An 18,586-nucleotide genomic window follows, 5' to 3' on the forward strand; every position below is an offset into this window, starting at 1 on the left:
TGTTGTTGTTGTTTTTGTCTGTCTTCGTTTTTTGGGAATAGCAACCTCTAGTATGGCTAACGTTTCCATTTTTCGCCATTAAATATATCCCCCCTCTCTTATCAGAAATGGGAGGGTGTGGGTTCGAACCCCCTTCTGCTGGGTTTTAACCTACTGCGACTCCTTAATCGATCTATGCACATACGTGTCGAATCAGCAGAACTACTCGTTCTGTTTCTGTCTCAGCAAAACCTAGAAGAACAATCGCTACATTATACAAGCGATCGACACCCGTCTTCCTCAAGGACATTTCTCCGCACGGAGAAACAAATGCTAAAAAAAAGCCAGCGAGCTTAAAAGCTAAGAAAAACTAGGTCGAACGCGCAGCCGAGAACATTAGGAAGTGCTTCCTTCCCCCCCCCCCCCCCCCTTTATTTTTCTCTCGTTCCGAAAGACGAAATGATACGGCGGCATATTTCATCGAAATCCAGCGAGCAGCAAAGCGCAGCTGACATGTCAGGAAGCGCAATACTACGGGCGTCGGATTAGCATATTTTAGATATCATCTAGCAACCAACGGCGCATCTTTCCTCGCTCGCAAGACGACGGCTTTTTTCCGCGCTACACAAGCGGCGAACTGAAGTCTTTATGTACAAAGGGTTTGCAAGAAGGCTACATGGGAACCTTAGGATATGTTGCACTTCAAGTATGCAAAACGGAAACACACTGGGAGAGCAAAGAATATGTCTCCACAAGGGAAAAGTTTTACGAACGAGTCGTCCATTCCAGGAAGACGAGAGCTCACGGAGTAGAGCCGTTGTGTTTGACACGCAGTTTCGAGGGCTTTCTCGCTAGCATTCACCGAATAATGTTGTAGAATAGCATCAATGATTATGACAATGAGATCTAAGGTTTCTCTCACTCTTTAAGGGGGGGGGGGATCCTCAGCGTGCGGATCAGCCGCGAGGTTTCAATTTCTTCTGAACATTCGTCCGCTAAGGAGACGGCGTGGTGGTGCTTGGGGCTCTGGACAGAGTGCAGTTTCTAGAGGGTGTGCACAGCAAAAAAACTTGCGCGAGCAGCTTGGTCGAAGGACCAATAGGGGCCAACCATGAGTACACTCTTAAAACTGAACTTCACCACATAGCACGCTCCTAGCCAACCATCACCCCGAATGACAACGTTCTCGCCCCTGATTTGTTGAAAACGGGAGGAGGAGCCTATTTTGTGCCCATTATGCACGGCACAAAATAGGCTCCTCCTCCCGTTTTCAACAAATCAGGGGCGAGAACGTTGTCATTCGGGGTGATGGTTGGCTAGGAGCGTGCTATGTGGTGAAGTTCATTTCTAAGAGTGTAGAGCGTGATGGTTAAAAGGAGACATAATCAAGGAACGCGAACGGACGTACACGCACACTGACACAGCTTTCTTACAACACCATCGTTCTTGTACAAGAGCGCATTGTACTTGTTGTGCGATACGAAACATTTATGAAAGCGGCCTTTACACCTCCTTCAAGTTGTTTAACCTATAATGAACAGCTCCCTGTTTTATTATCTTCTCCACTTCTGTTGTCTGTATCTCCCGTACATTGCATACCGTCATGACCTATGTGCTGTCAACGTAAATAACGTGTGGTGTTACTGATAATGCCTCAAAAATACCCAAGCAGCACAATGTACTGAAAATCGAGTGCAATAGGGGTGGACGGTATGTGTCTTATCAATGTTCTTTAGTTTCACGAGCCTGTTCAAGGCCTTCCGCCTACCGGTCCACCCCTATTGCACTCGACTTTCAGTACGTTGTGCTGCTTGGGTAGGAAATGTGGCTCTCCCTCTACACGTCACCCCGTACTGACCCTATAAGCGGTATAACATTTAATTAACGCAACATTTGCGTTTTACTACCTTCATTAATGAGCAAGACGTTCGCGACATTCCTATGTCACCTGCGGCGTACCCCATCAACCATTTTGGTGATTTCCTGGCTACGCCGCAAGGCGACTTTGTTGCAACAACTCCATCTGGTTCTTTGTATATGGCTCACTCCGCCACATGAAAATTTCGGTAATGCTCCCTCATAAGCTTTTACGACTCGCGCAGCAAGTTGAGCACTCCGTTGCAGACGATGAAGCCTTATACGGCCGAAATACGTTGCAAAACTGCACAGGATAAAGCTTGCGCTAACACAAATGGCGAAATAACGTAAGCAGAGGGGTAGACATTTTATTTCCGGTAGCGAGACAAGCCTTACATCAACATACACCGGCAGTTAGTCTCTTTGACGAGCGAACCTGGAGAGGACAGGAAAACGCTTGCAACAAGAAGGACGAAATAAATAAAGAAAGACAGAGCGGAGATAATTAAAAGCAATTTGCCGCTTAACATGTTATTTCTGATCCAAGCATGCTTTGTGAATCCAATGAGATCGAATAGCGGATTCGCTTAATGAGGAAACTGCATTTTCGGTTTGATGAAATCTCTTTAAAAAAGTGACGTCATCAAGTATAGGGCCGTGTTCAACCAGAAATCGCAACCCCTGGCTCTGAGGAGGCGCCCCCTATAGTAGCCTTTATTACTGTTATACCGCATAAGAAACACTTACAGTGAGCAAGCACGACACAAAAGTATCGTGATTTATCGAATTTGTTTCATTATATCGACTTGATAGACGGCCTGATTTCAACCCTCAACTGGGCAAAATTGACGACCTGCCACCACGGGGTCTGTCATCATCACAGTTGTCTCGCGACGTAGCCTACGAGCTATAATTATTATCATAAAAAATCATGATATCGAAAAAAGATCTCGTATTATCATCATTCACAAAACAACACTCATTGCTTTTTGCTGCTCTCCCAACTGCAAGGAAATAAATTGAAATTGAATTGAATTGAACACAATAACGTCTCGTGAAGTCGCAGTTAAAAATCGTCGAATAAAAGTACTAAATGGACGGACTGCAGGCGACGGATTTTTTCCTACACTTAACCTTACTTTCCATACTACTATAATTATCTTCTATATCGAATGCACATAGTTTCTGCCTTTACTCTGAGCGGTTTTTAAGCAAAACGTTTCCATCGATTATCGAGTATGCCGTTTATAGCTGACTCCGCTAATGCGAGACAGCGCTGTACGTATAGGTTTGTGATGTTATCGCAAAGTTTCTTTCTAAACATGTAATCGCGTCGTTAATGGACATTGTCCGGACCTCGCTAAGCCTAATAAGATAGATTGCGGGAGGATTTATTAGTTATTATTTATTTCCTGAGTTTATTTTTATTTTTTCGTTAAATATCAAAATGTCAGTTTGAGTAACCCTCTGCTGTTAGAGTAAATACCAGAAAAGTTACTTCAACTAGCGAGCGAACAGGGATAGAAAGTAGGAGGTGACTAATGAGGTAATGACTTCGGAGCGAAAAATTCAATATAAAATACGGGCGTCATATAATTTACCACGGGCAGTCTGTGATATTTTCAGACGAGCCTTCAAGAGTTCCTGAAGTGTTTGTTTTATATGTGTTCCACTTTTTCTTCCAAGCAGGGCTAGGGCACTGAGCAGGCAGAAAAAGGAACGGTGAAAATGTTGAAGAGGTCTCTATAGGAATAAAGTTAAATACTGAAATAAAGTTAAAATCCGGACGTGTTGGTGATCCATTCTAAAAACGATAAAGACAGGGCACAACGAAAGAAGCCCGCAGTCAGTGCTGCGTTTGTCTTACTTTTCGTCGCTTTCGTTGTCCCCTTGCACTGGATTTTTTTAATCGTTTTTAGTCTCTATAGGAACCATCTAGAGGATGGTCGTTGGCAAGTTGTCGTTTTCTACGAATGTGCAACCACTATGTTGAATGAAATATGCACTACTAACCTTTCTGAACAGTGTAGGGCTTCGGTTCCCACTGTAAGTCTCATTATCATATTTCCACAAAATTACAGCTGGTAATGGGGTGCAGTACCGCCTGCAGTAATGAAGCACCTCAATCATCATCATCATCGTCGTCGTCGTCATCGCAACTAAGTTATTGTTGCTGTAATGTTGTTCAGATATGCGTACTACATCCTCCGGTAGGTGGCGATGACGTGACAATACGCTATCTACTATAACACGATCTACTTACACTGGCTACTATAACACAGGTCACAGATAAAACATGCGGTATATATGTGGGCAAGAAGAGGAAACCGCGTAGCATGTCATATTGGCATGCGAAGGTATTGGGCCGACGCAGGGTGAACTGACCGTATGGGAAGGACTGGGTTTCCGAAACGATAGGGGCGAAGTTAACTTTAAAATAGTACCAACATACAAAATACCGAATAAATGATTTGCGACATAGGAATAATGTAGTTATTCCCAATGCAAATAACCGGCAGCGTGAATACTTCTGGTCATCCGAAGTAATTTCAATCTCAGTAATGTGTCAATTCTAGGCTAGGTGGCGCAAGCTACCGCCCGTTCCAATCCAATAAACATCCAATTCCATATCCCGTAACATGGCGCCACTATATACGAAAGCCGAATAACCCGACGCAAACGCTGCTCCTTACAGCAGAGGCGCACGAGTTAACGAGATACGACAGCGGTTGAAGGAAGCCATTAAATAATGAGGAAAAAGAGGCAGGGCGGCAACGGTAGCATCTATCGACAGGAGGACACGGTGCACCGTCCGTTTCGCAGTTCCCGCGGGACCTATAAACGGGCGGAGGTAGCGCGCATAAAAGTTGGCCGGTCTCGTACAAGTTGCCCCACATTCTCCCAACGTATCAGGCAGTTTCAGCCGGTGCAGTGGCGGATGGGAAACGTAGTCGAGTACCGCGGCGGACGGAGAGCGAAACCGAAACGCAATTGTTTTTTTTTTTTTTTTTTTTTTTACCGGCACCTGTCAAAAGTATATTTTCGAAACTGGATCACGCATGTGTCCGTATTTCTTCGGATTTGCTGCGAAAAGGTGTGTTCATTTTTTTCTGGCTTATCAACAGGTATACAAAAGGACATACGCACAATTTCAATCAGGGTTCGGAAAAACCCGTTTTTTTTAAAAAAAAAAAGCCCGCCCCAGTGGGTTTTTTCGGGTGGGTTTTTCGGGTGCTGGGATTTTTTTTTTCGAACTGCTGCATATGACACGCAACAGCCGTTCTTCACCTATTTTTCATGTTTCTGGGAGAAATAATTGTTTGCCGCTGTAGAATTTACGGTAAAGTAACCTCCGAAGCAGTCGTCCCCTCGACAACGATTAGAAAAAAAAATACCATCAATGTAGGTTATGGAACGACTGCACGCGATAAAGCGCACGCTTGCATAGCAACGAAGAGGCAAATCCCGGAGACAGCGAGTTTCACCATATCACCTCACCACCTTCACCACCTTCACCACCTCATATTTCTCGATACGCGAAGGGAGATGAAACGTTTTCCTTCGTTTCTGTATTTCACCCGCGTGTGGGCTTTACTGGGTTTTTCAGCCCGGGTGGACCCAAAAAAACCCGGGTGGGTTTTTTTAAACTGGGTCCATTCGGCGAACCCTGATTTCAATACTATGACAATAACTCTCGACAATCCAACTACTTCATTAAACGGTTTGAGAGTTGTCTGATTGATTGATTGATTGATTGATAGAGAATGGGAAAATATGGATATGTGAGTCCCGTGAAGGTCAGGACAAGTTGCTCCAGTACACGTAAATAGAAGAGAAGGCCGGAAAAAGCGAAACGTTAAATGCAACCCAAAAGCTCCAGGGAACGTTACAAAACGAACCGGGGCCAATTAATGAATGAGTCCAGTTAATGAGACAATAACTGAAAATTCCGTAGTCCAAATACAACAATGGCCCTCCGTCCACATTGCACAATGTACCCGGCTCTTAGGACGGCAGCCTCGAGAGACAGCACGGAGACTCGAGACGGTATCCAGAAGGTCACACGATTTTGTCTGCTACCAAGTACACTACACCGACATCGCGCTCTCGTCGACAACATACCAATGCCTCGTTCATAAAGACAGGAGAAAGAAATACCGGGGATGGGGGGGGGGGGGGGGCTTTAACTGTTACAATAAAGTGCATACCCCTTCCAGCGCCGCGCTAATATGTATCCATGTTTCCCAGTACTGTCACCATCCATAACAACCTTTAAAGCCGACACAGTGTGTTTCATGAAGACCAAAAACCTATTCTCATTCTGTCTCCATTTATACTACAGCGTTACTCGTCCGTGCTGGTAACCCACACTCACTACATTCAAAAGCTATACGACACTAAACTGGATTTCTTGAGCCGACAGCGCTAAAAAGGAAAACCCATTACGAATTCATAGCATCGTCATAGCCCCGTTCCAAGTGCCCGGGTCTAAATCCGAGTGGGATCTGTTTCTCCGCACAGGCTGGCGTATCCATTTGCGTAGGACACTGAACAGTTGCCTGACTTGGATTGGATTCCCTAGTGTGCAATAAGCCAGCGCGCTGCCGTAATGGCTCCAGCCTGACACTCGGGGGCAGCAGCTCTGGTTAGATGGATTAAGGCTCTTCCATTACGTCACGTTCCCCTAACTCTCTAGAGGTGGCGGGTGACCTTAACGTGACAGATGCTGGGATTTTGAGTGAAGAGTGATGGGAACGGCGTACAGTTTGGTGATGGCAGTTCTGCTTGCGTTCTTTCGGGCTGCAATACGCGCATGTAGGAGATGGTCGTATTTGATGGCTATGTAACTGGTGTAACTATGTAACCAGCTCCCGTGGCTCAGTGGTTAGCGTGCTGGCCATGTCACGTCGAGACTGGGAGGTACCCGGGCTCGAATCCCGGTGCCGGCTGTGCTGTCTGGGGTTTTTCCTAGGTTTTCCTCAGACGCTTTCAGACATATGTCGGCACAGTTCCCTTAGAAGTCGGCCCAGGACGCACATTCCCCCAAGGCGTCAGTCGTGACGTTGCCCACATACGTGAGGCCGACAACGGCAAGCCCTTTCACCATCACCACCACCACCACTATGTAGGCGGGAGGATCACCCTATTGCCTCTGGGTGTCAGGATGTCCGCTGAGTGAACCGCCAAGGTTGCTGGTTCAAACCTAGCCGAGAATGCCAGCAACTTAATTGGTGGCGCAGTACAAGTTTCTTGGACATGTCGACGTCCGCGGGAGACTTTTAATATGTGTCGCACGCCGAGATTTCAGCTCCCGTTAAAGAAACCGCAGGTGGGAAAAATTAACGAGGCATCGCTCATGATCATACTTGTCTCATACGGCGTTCATCATTGATTTATCCGTTGCTGTCATACGACGTAAAGCCACGAACTTATCATTAACCTTTTCGCCGAGTGGATTTCCAGTCCGACTATTCCTCAGTATAGAAACGTGGCTAGACGAAACCTGGCTTTCATAAATCAGCCGGTCCATTCAACTCAGCAACAGTACAGTCTAAAGCACATTAAAGCTACTTCACGCTCGAGATATCGATTCACATAACAGACACTGTGACGTCACTCAGGATCACAGCTGTCTCGCTGGCTAAAATCTCAAATCTCAAGCTATCGCTCATCCACATCCGCTGAACCCGGTATCATTAAAAAGAAAGGAGCGGCTTCGTTCTCGCCTGTACCTCGCTCCTATAACCAGCTATAAACGATATAACCAGTGACGGCCAGTAGCTACTTCTACAGTAGTTTAACTATAACTACTATCTACTTCGCGATGGAGTAGTTTAACTAGTAGTTCAACTACTTTTCAGGGGAGGTAGTTAAAACTACCTCTTTAACTACTGCGACGTATTTTAGCTACATCTATAACTACTTATTAACGTTGTCCATCAACACCAATCCCATTCTGTAGTGTTCTCGGACACCTAAATATAAACCACAAGCAGTGATAATAGTGAAGATTTAGTACACATGCACGGCACAATTGCTCTGCACCTCCGTTCTCATCAAACATGTAGCTGAAGGTAATAGTCGGAAGGACAGTCGTGCCGTAAACCTTGCGGCAAAGTCGGAAGTCGTTGGCGCCTGCAGTAACCTCGAAATTGTAGTTTCATTTATAGTTGCACACTATATTTCTGCAAGTAGTTAACTATTTTTTAACTACAATGAGGTAGTTTAGCTACATGTAGTTAACTACTGGTCATCACTGAATATAATCCATCATCGTCACCATTCATTTGAGTAATTTCCCAATAGAGAAGAAATATCGGGACAAGAATCCATCACCAGAGTGCGTTCGGAACCATTTTGACATGACGTGCGAGAAAACCTCGAAGCCACGCGCCTTCAGGACGCAGTTAAAGGAGCCCCAGGCAGCACAATGTACTGAAAGTCGAGTACAATAAGGGTGGACGGGTAGGTGGAAGGCCTTGAACAGGCTCGTCAAACTAAAGAACATTGATAAGACACATACCGTCCACCCCTATTGCACTCGACTTTCAGTACATTGTGCTGCACCGGACATACACGTCGGTTCGAGGAAGAGATTATGGGCGGGCAATTTCGTTCGGTGATAAGCGAGCACCATTTCCGAGAGAACTGCAAGGGCTTTGCAAAACAGGAAATTGTAAAGTGTGGGAAGACACGTAGATTTCACTCGGAGTCCTCGTGACCGATATTAAAGGGAGGCTGAAGCGCTGTTCTCACTCTCGAATAAAAGCGACGTGTCGGGGTCCAGGAAGAAATGCCCCCGGAAAAAATGTCCCCCGGAAGAAATGTCCCCAGAAAAAATGTCCCCGGAAGAAATGTCCCCTGGAAAAAAATGTCCCCGGAAAACATGTCCCCTGAGAAACATGCACTTTTGGTACGTGTGGAATTTTTGCGAAATCCCCGGTTGCGATATTGCCGGCCTTGAAGTCCTCGGATTCAAAATAAATACGAAAATATCTAACCACTTATTAAGTGTTTTTACTTTGAAAGCTTGGGCCACTTTCCCGTTCTACTTTAGGCGTTATTTTGTTTTTCTGCCAAACATGAAATTTACCGTATTTCCTCATAGACACTCGGCAAAGTTTCCCCAGAAGTCAGCCCGGGACGCGTGCTAACCTCACTTGTTTCTGCTGTCCATCTCTTCATCTATCCACGTCTGTTCAGCGCTCACAGCCACAGTTGCGCCGCGGGGCTAACGTGGGATAGAGAAGACAACGCCGCAACCTGTGTAGTTGGATGTCCCTTCTTTTTCCCCTGGTTTGTGTTTTTCTTCTTTTTCTTTTTGGTGCAGACCTATTTTTTGCGTTTTTGTTCGTGCTGTACAATAACTGCAAGTATAACGAATATAACACATAGTGAATATGTCCGTTAATATAAAGGGGGGGGGGGTGAGAAGTGAAGATGAGCACTGTATCCGATGAGCACGGTATATACTCGTAGCTTTAGTAGATTGCCGGAAATCGTTCTCACATACACAAAAGTGACAACACGTAAATGCTGAATTAATACAGATTTGCCCAGAACTGTATTCGCTCAGAGACCCAACTCTCTTCACAGGAATTTATTGGAAGCTACAACAATCTCTGAGTCCCTTCCTTGTAGTATCCAGACATGCTTTATATTTAGACACTTCCAAGATGTACCCTCCGAAGTGTTGAGAGCTTAAAACCGAAACAGTGTCTCCCACACCTCTTTCGCGAATTCGAGTTTCCGCAAATTGCTTTTCCAGGCAATTCTACCCGAATACGCGAAAAATGTTTTCCACGCTGAAAAAGAAAGACAAAAAAAAAAAAAAAAAAAAACAATGAATGAAACTTGCGCACTATTTGCCACCCATGAACGAGGCTTCGTACCAACCTGGAACAATCGGTTCTTCAGAACGGATATCATCCATTGTCAACACAACGGAGTGGATTACAAAGCTGGTGCGACGGCACGCGTTTACTGATACGAGAACAGGTGGAAGTTTTTCCGCACCGCCTATTTCAGTCTATGGAGAGCGATCTATTTCGGGCAGTACGGGTCGTCTAAAAACCTCCCTTCGCTTTTCTTCTTCTTCTTTTTTTTTTTTTTGCATCCAGCGCATAGACACACAAGTGAAAAGAGAGAAAGGGATGTCGAGGCGTATACACATCCATGAGACAGGCAGAATACACTGAAGAGACGAAGAAAGATACTCGTGAAAGCGCTCGTTGAGTGCGAGCTGCGAGGCCAGCGACATATGCACGCCCCCAAGCTTTGCGGAGGTTAAGTCTATACTCTGCATGCTTGCAACTGTAGTCTTCATTATCGTTTTGGCCTTGCACTTTCACAGCCGACTTAATTGGTATATATTAAGCAGTGATGGCCAGTAACTACTTCTAGAGTAGTTTAACTATAACTACTAACTACCTTGCGATGTAGTAGTTTAACTTGTAGTTCAACTACTTTTCAGGGGAGGTAGTTAAAATTACTACTTTAACTACTGAAATGTATCTTAACTACATCTCTAAGTACTTAACGTTGTCCATCAACACCAATCCCATTCTATAGTGTTCTTGGACACCTAGATATGAATCCCAAGCACTGATAAAAGTGAAGATTTAGTACACATGCACGGGACAATTGCTCTGCACCTCCGTTCTCATCAAACAAGTACTCGGAAGCATAATCGCGCCGTAAAGCTTGCGGCAAAATCGGAAGTAGTTGGCGCCTGCAGTAACCTAACTATTGTAGTTAACTACTCGAAATAGTACTTTAACTAGTAGTTGCACACTGCATTTCTGAAAGTAGTTGATAACTACTTTTTAACTACAATCAAGTAGTTTAACTACGTGTAGTTAAGTACTGGCCATGACTGATATTAAGTTTCGTTTTATCAGTCTGCAGAAGATACGCACACTAAAGTGTTGAGGTCTGTCCTCGACCTCGATTTTGGTGCTGGGCCTTTGGGAATCCAAGCCCGGAAACAAGGCGTTTTCGTTCTTGTAAACTTTATAGTGAGTTGTGCTATGGAGACACCCGTCCTGCTTTCCGTGTTTTACTTCTCGTCGTCGCGTTTTCGCTGCAACTTGCAGCAGCTCAGGGAGTCGTGTGCGCGATGTGAGAAAGTGTAGGTTTGTGGCTTCTCGCGTACAATTTCTCCATTTTGCTCACAGTTGATTTAAATCAAATTCGGTTGATCGGGCTGAACGAGTTTCACAAAATTGTTCAGAAAACCGAATAATTCTGGATGACACAGTGTGTTACGGGACTATAAAATTATATAAAACTCTGTAAGCGTTACAAAAATGCAACATTTTCATTGCATGTATGTAGAAAAATGACGGCCATGTTTTCGCTTACAGATTCTGTTTTAGAATTGACAGTGTTGTGCAGTGACAGCAAGGATTGTTGCACACGTATCGTGTTGCAGCTGATTAGAGAGCTTTGCGGCGGTTTGTAAAGTAGGAAGACAATACCGAATGAAAACTGGGTTCAAACTGAAGTGGACCAAAATCGATTTGGGGTTAGGTTCTGGGCAAAAACCATTTATTTTAACGTATAGAGGCAGTCCACGGGCTCTGTCCACGAGGTAAAGAGGATTCTGCACGTAGCAGAGGGAATAACCTTCGCAGACGTTCTTGGATGGAAATATGCAACGGGGTGATGTTTATGCGCGTCCGTCTCATCTATTCTTCATGACGCACTGTTCTGGGATGAGCTATTTTTGCTGCAGAAAAGCTATTTTCATCTTACACCACACCAGCCCAGGTGTCAAATCGATGGAGAGTTTTACAGCGGGGTCCCCAAGCACCCAAATGATATTTCGGATTGCAATTTCGATTGTTAGTTTATTTTCATCATCGGAGAGAAGAAGAGCGTTGGGGTTACGTCACTGCGCATGCCCGGAACATTTTTGAGTTTTGAGGGGCACGCTAGCTCTCGAAAATAGCGCGGGTACGCAAACTTGCCCCAAAGTGAACGTGCGTGGGCCCCGCTCAGCGCGAGATGTTGCGTGAGAGCCACGGGGAATAACTAAATGATCGTTTAGTGCCGCATAAATTTTGCATCAACCATACTTGTACTTTCCAAGCTAAATACATTTCGTACACAAAATGTACACTGTGGCTACAGCTCGGTGGCAAGTCGTGGGGCTTGCGTTTTTGGGGGCAGCTAAGAGGAACCGCATTCCCGTGTCATATAGTCACGATTTATTTTTTGTTGTCGTTGAATTGTATTCGAAAACTACCTCGTCGCCTTCCTTTGCTTCCGCCCCGTTGTTTCGCGTACGCTAGAATTGGAAGAGGAAAATCGTAATTGACAACTTTTTGTTTTAAAATCTGATCATACAAACTGATTAGGAACACTGGTCTTCCATTAATAGCGGTTAAGCGCACAGCAACGCAACGGATCACACAGACGCCATTTTGAATTCACTAAGTGCACTCAGCTGTCGCTCCACCTAGGGTCGACAGAGACATTAATGGTGAGGCCTACTTGCTGATAGTAACCGGGGCTCCACTAAGGCCAGACTTCCAATTTTGCCCACCTGAGGGTCCTTTTTTTATGTCCCCGTGTTTAACGTCCTTCACGAGAGACGGAGACGCGACTTGGTATCGTGCTGAAGTCGCGCATTTTCGGCAGATACTCGTATAGTAGCAACCTTCAGATCAGTGTACCAGTGCGTCAAACACTGATTTGCCTAGGTTAGCGCGTTAAACCTCGGCTGTAAATTCGAAACCTACTAAGATACGGAACGGGCTCTGGGAAAACGAAGGAAAACATCCTGTCTGGGCGGTTTTAACCCATTAGCCACAGCAGAAAGGCAACCGCTGCTGCTTATATGCTTATGGAAGAATTCAAAAAGAGGCGACATTCCTTCAGCAAATGTATCGTTTACGATCGGCAACACAAGGCGCATTAACATCGACCCACACTGGAAGGCGACGAAAAAAATAGTTCCGAATACAGTCCAATTTATTGCGCGAGCGACTGATTTAAGCTCTAGAGAGAGGTGGAACCGTGCTGACGCATGGACGTCTCTCGGCATTAATAAATTATCCTCGAGCTGAGTCGTGGAGCGGAAATGTAGCGCGAAAGAAGTGAGAGTGAAACAGGCCTCATGATCATAATATTTATCGGAAGAAAGTCATTCACGCGCAACTGAGCGACCAGAGGAAGGGCGTCGAGTAGGGGGAAAAAATGCATACATTAAGGCTTACGAGTAGAGCCATTCACTCCAATAAACCACTGGCGACATCAAACAGATATATGTCGGAAAAATAGAAAACAGAGTGAAAAAAAACATAATATCTTGTTTACCACGCTACAAAGGGTGCAGCTATATCATCTTGATTTTTGCTTTTCCGTACGTAAGAGATAATAGTCATTTTTAGTATTACGTACGCCGTCGCCTTTGAGTACGTAAGGGAGAGCGTGTGGTTCTGAGCGATGCGCAAAGCCCTGCTTGTGGCTTGCGCGTGTGCAGAACCATCAACGCTATACCTTACGTACACAAAGGCGATAGCATACGATAAAATAAAACTCACTAGTTTCTTAGTCATTGTTTCTAGTCACTGTTTCTGCACACTGCGAGAAGCTATCTGTGGTTTGCGCGTGCGCAGAACAAAGAACGCTAGCCCTTAACTAAGGGGTATACGGTGCCCTAAGGGTGTAAAAAGGTGGTAACTTCTATAGTTACCACCTATAGGTCAACATAGCGTCTGATAATGGGTGTAACAGGGTGGCAAAAGCAATTATCATATACCCAAATTGCCACAAAAAGGCGTACGCCCCCCTCGCTCAGCGAATCAGAAACGGTAACCTGATCATTCGTGGCAGAGAGTGAGGTAGCAGGTAGAACTTTGCAACCTTTTAGGCACAACATTACGCGAGAACTATTACCTCCTAAAAAGTGTAACTGCCCCACCCTTTTTTCTGAGGGTGTAAAACTTGCTAGTGTGTGTGCCGACGTTCCTTAGATGCAGTCGCAGTTGAGAACACTCAGGGAATCGAAAGTGGCTTGGCCATGTTATGTCATTCGCTGGCTTGCTGTGTAGTTCACTGCTATTATTAGAAAGCTGTGGATGACATAATGCCCCTAAACATATGTTATGCTCAGAATGTCTGTCACGCAACATTTTCATCAAGTACACTTTTCCTGCCAGTGCAATGATTGCGGCAATTAATAATGCAGTGTAACGGTAGCACATCGGACCGGCAATCAGGGAGGTTCCATTCCCGCCAAAAGGCACTCGCTGCCTTTGACATTTCGTCAACTGCCGCTTCTGGATCATGTCTTGAAAGTGGTTACTTACAAGTACTTAGGAGCATATACCATGGAAAGGTAACAGAAACAGAAACGGAAACGAAAATATCTTACGGTAATCATTCGGTATTGCAGGACCCGAATTATTACAACCTTTTTGCCGTATTATTTAGATAAAGTTATGAAATAAGGGTGAATGAAGCGAAGTCAAATGTACCATATTAGAAGGCCAACGCGCCGTTTATGGACAAGCTAATAAAGCTATAAAAATAAGCTGAGGCACTGAAACTAAAATAAACTACCGAACTGGAGCATACAACAAAATAATATATATGGCAAATACCTAGAAGAAGCATAGCTCTTATGGTGACTTGCAAGTTGCAAGCGTGAAAACCATGTTCATATTAGTGAGTTTCAGTGCATATAAGCTTACGTAAGTAAAGAACACGCGCGTTGGTGTTTCTGCGCACGCGCAAGGCAAAGAGAGCTTTGCGCAGACCCACCGCGTTATCACTCACGTTAGCTGTTCCAAGAAACCACGTGTGTATAGTTTTGAAAAGAAAAAAAAAAGTCTGTTCTGCGCCCGTATCCCTATGACCTCAAAATTGATTTCAGAATACAGGGAACCCTCATTAATATGACCCCCGATAATCTGACATACGCGCTTTACGACCATACTCCAGGTCCAGACTGCATTTACAGTGAACCCTCGTTAATATGACCCCCGATAATCTGACATACGCGCTTTACGACCATACTCTTGGGGAACAATGCTGTGAAACCTCTGCAAATCCCCCCGTTAATATGACAATTCCGCATTATGACCAAAATTTTCGGGAACGACCATGGTCATAATAACGAGGGTTCACTGTGCCTGGAGGAAAATGCAGTGAAACCTCTGCACATCCCCCCATCCATATATCATCGTCATCATGTATCCCCCCCCCCCCCCGCCGTTAATATGACAATTCCGCGTTATGACCAAAATTTTCGGGAACGACCATGGCCATAATAATAAGGGTTCACTGTATGCACGTATACAGGTACAAAGTTTTGACAGGTCTCAAAACCTATAAAAAAATCATAAGGAAACCAACAAGGGGATATATGTCGGTGTTGGTCGGTACTGGAAACCGCAACGGAAGCGTAACGGAAACGGAAGCCGCAATGGTGGTGACGGAAACTGAAACAAATATGGCCATCGACGGAAGCAGTAACGGAAACGAAAAAAGATTACGTCACCGTTCCCTGGCATAATACCGTATACTTCGTCTGACATAAAATGCCATGTGTCTTCCAAAGCTTTTCAGAGGCCTGACTATCCAAACCGTATTCGAAGGTCGTGTTCCATGGACACCAAGTTTCTATAGCACATAAAAATCCTGGTGCAGCTAGTTCTGAACTATACGCTTCGGGCGTCTGGTTGCCTCACTTAAACAAAAATAAAACAAAAGATAACTACCGATATCGCGTTTACGACAGGCAATTTTCACCACCATTCCTTCTTAGTAGATTGAATCCACTTCGTCAGAGGTGTGCCTTATTAAGGGCTCAAGTATTGATTGATTCATTGGAACGAGAAAACTATGGAGATGGCTGAAGTATTCATATTCAGTAGTTCATTGAAATTTGAACAAATTATAAACTGCATCGCACGTATGCACAACCATCTTCGATGTGAAGTTGTAACCCTCAAACATTACACCCTTTCGTTCACGTATTGATGTGAATATTCAGTACAGATTCTTTCCACGTACTGAGTGGAAAGGAATGCACTTGCACAAAGGAACTATTCTTGCGTGACTTCCTGCAGAACATGCTAGCACTGCCGTAGATTCATCGAAGGTGATGTCCGTAGAAATAAGCACATTCACAGCACCTGCTACCATTGTGTGGTGCTTTATGCTAGATATTGTAGATGTGGTCTGTGGCTACATTTTAGTCCGATAATATCCGATTTAGTCCGATAATATCCGAATGCAGAAATAGCGCTTGATCTCACCTGGAAGTCGATATAGTATCAAGGACAACACGCAATTTTTACTTCCGGAACTCGCGAAAGACATTGTACCAGGGAGAATGGGACCCCGTACGAACACTACTATATCCGTACCTTTAGATATTCATCCGCCCATCCATCTATCATTTAACATCGATGTTGCATATAACACCATGCATTATGTCTCAGGTAAACAGATCCTTCGTTGCGATCACAGCTTCCCTCTTATTTCTGAGTAATACGTACGTTTAATATTAACGCAAAACACCGAGCCTTTATGACCACGACACACGCACCATTCGTGTAAGTAACTATTACCTGAACAAAAAAAAAAAAAGGAAAACAGTCTTGAAGCAAGGTGGCTGCCACTACACGACTGGCACCTGCGGCTTCATGTCATATGGTTTGGATTCTGTCTTTGAGACGCAGCGAAGGTGTTAAGGTGCACCTTTCCGGAATGACAGCTCAGTGGAACTCAGTGGAGCTCTTGGAGTCGCCCGCGAAACCGATTCGTCATGACTCTTTAACGTCAGAAGAAACCGTTAAAGTGCAAAACCTCGCAATCGAAAAAAAATAATAATAATAATAATAATAACTTGGGACACTTCCCATTCCCCCAAAGCGTGCCGTGAGGATTCATTCACCTCCGAGTACGTGCGGAGATGTCATGCCAAAATTCATCCCTTACAATGCTCACCCTGCATTAGTCGACAGATCCAGTTTTTGCTCCCCATCGCAAAACGTGTGAATGAAGCATATCCGAGTCAAGGGACAACCACTGACCCCGAAACCCCAGTCTGACCTGGCACACTCAAATACCCACCTTGGGAACTGAGCAGGGCCAAGCTGAGGAGAGTACCGAATAGGACAACGATATGGGACATCCGAGACGCGATAAGGTCAGTATGAAAGTAGGAAACACGTCGGCAATCCATCGCTTTCATGGCAGACGATCACATTCAGCCGAAACTGCAGCACATATTCGCGACAAGCACCGGCGACACACACAGCGGATATGACACCTCCTCTGTTTCCTCTCTCTTCACCACAACCCTTTCGTCACACGGGAGTAAGCAGGATATCCTCCAGAAAACGATATTTAGACTGATTTCACCGTGGATGCGGCCACAAGCTCAAACGACGTCCTTGCCTGCCCGGGTTCTCCAGATCAAATCGGTGCAAAAGAGCCGGCGCAAGCGAGACTAGCGCCACACTGCGACGCTGCGCAGCAACGGCGAGTGACGTCTCGGCGGTCACGTGAGCTCGGCGCGGCCAATGCAGAAGACGGGAGCGGAGCAGATGAGAGCTGCAGAACGGCGATGTTTTCCGAGGGAGTTGCAAATGATGCGGGCGTGCTCTTTTTCTTGCTCGATTCTGTGCTCGATTTGCTGATGTTAGACTGCGTGAGCAGATGCCTTAATTTTGTCGGGGAAGGAAATTTTTGCTGGGAAAAATAGAACTGGATGTAAAAGAGTAGGCGTCCGCTCATACTTGAAAGAAAGAAAGAAAGAACAGGAATATGTGTAGTTTCGCGGCATGGCACAAATCCTTGCTCTCCCACATCAACCGGCAAAAAAAAAAAAAAAAAGCGAGGTGTTGAAAGTTTTTGACGTGAAAGGTTTTGAGTCAACGAGAGATTTAGGAAAATGTAGAAGTTTCGCGATAACATTTCCGTTAACCTGATGAGCCAATCGTCTGATTCCTTTGGAGTGGCTGACATCACGTTGCTATATCTGATTGACTGACAGCGACACAGAGTCGGAATCAGAGGGACCATACGATTCCCTATAATTCCCTGGTGGCCGCTTTCAGGTTTGGACAGGCATTCAGTAATGAGAGAAGTTGGCTTAGAGACAGCCGTTCCCTTGACAATTGTCATGCATGACGTCTCCTTCATGTCTCCCACCCCATATAACGTCTTCATTTAGTTTATGTACATATCAGGGCATCACAATAGACAGGAGCGACAAAAAGTTCACAAAATACGCTGTGCAAAATCTGAAAACGCGCGTCACGAGACAGACCGGCTTACCCAGAAAAAAAAAAGGAAAAAAAACCTGAAAACCAAAGTTAAAACCAACCTGCATTCCCTAAAAGTAACCTTTCATGTTGAACGTCATAACCACAGCATAGCGTCATTTATTTCTTACGCTCGAGTAGTATATAAAAACCTTTCGAAGGACATCCTAATGGGATTTTGATAGGCTATACGGCATGCGCTGAAAGCTCAATTGCAAGCAATGGATATACGGCGAAATATATTACGTCTAGACAGAACTTCGCAGAAGCTATTGATGTGGGATTTGGACTTTTAACATTTGTCCGCTTTCTGCTTTTTGAAAACAAAACAAAACATGTTACATGATCGGCGACCTCTACTATATCGCGAAGGCAACTGGATGGACTGTGCTCGCAATGCGGCGCCGAAGAACGTTCTGCTACAGTTGTTGTTATTGTTCTTAAGCGTTGAGAGAGGTCAGCCA

General features: G+C 44.9%; 1 protein-coding gene across 2 annotated transcripts in view; it reads right to left on the bottom strand.

Annotated features, from left to right (window-relative positions):
- Window positions 1-17,281, bottom strand: part of LOC135389091 (kin of IRRE-like protein 1) — a 301,960-nt gene extending 284,679 nt beyond the window's left edge. Inside the window, exon 1 of one of the 2 annotated variants that reach the window (XM_064619056.1) lies at window positions 16,927-17,281. In XM_064619056.1, the coding sequence (XP_064475126.1) occupies window positions 16,927-17,047 (121 nt within the window). In that variant the 5' untranslated portion in view covers window positions 17,048-17,281. The remainder of the gene's footprint in view (window positions 1-16,926) is intronic. The other variant, XM_064619057.1, reaches the window with a different exon arrangement.
- Between the last annotated feature and the right edge of the window lie 1,305 nt (window positions 17,282-18,586).

This window comes from Ornithodoros turicata, chromosome 3, assembly GCF_037126465.1.
Source record: "Ornithodoros turicata isolate Travis chromosome 3, ASM3712646v1, whole genome shotgun sequence".
Classification (NCBI taxonomy): domain Eukaryota; kingdom Metazoa; phylum Arthropoda; class Arachnida; order Ixodida; family Argasidae; genus Ornithodoros; species Ornithodoros turicata.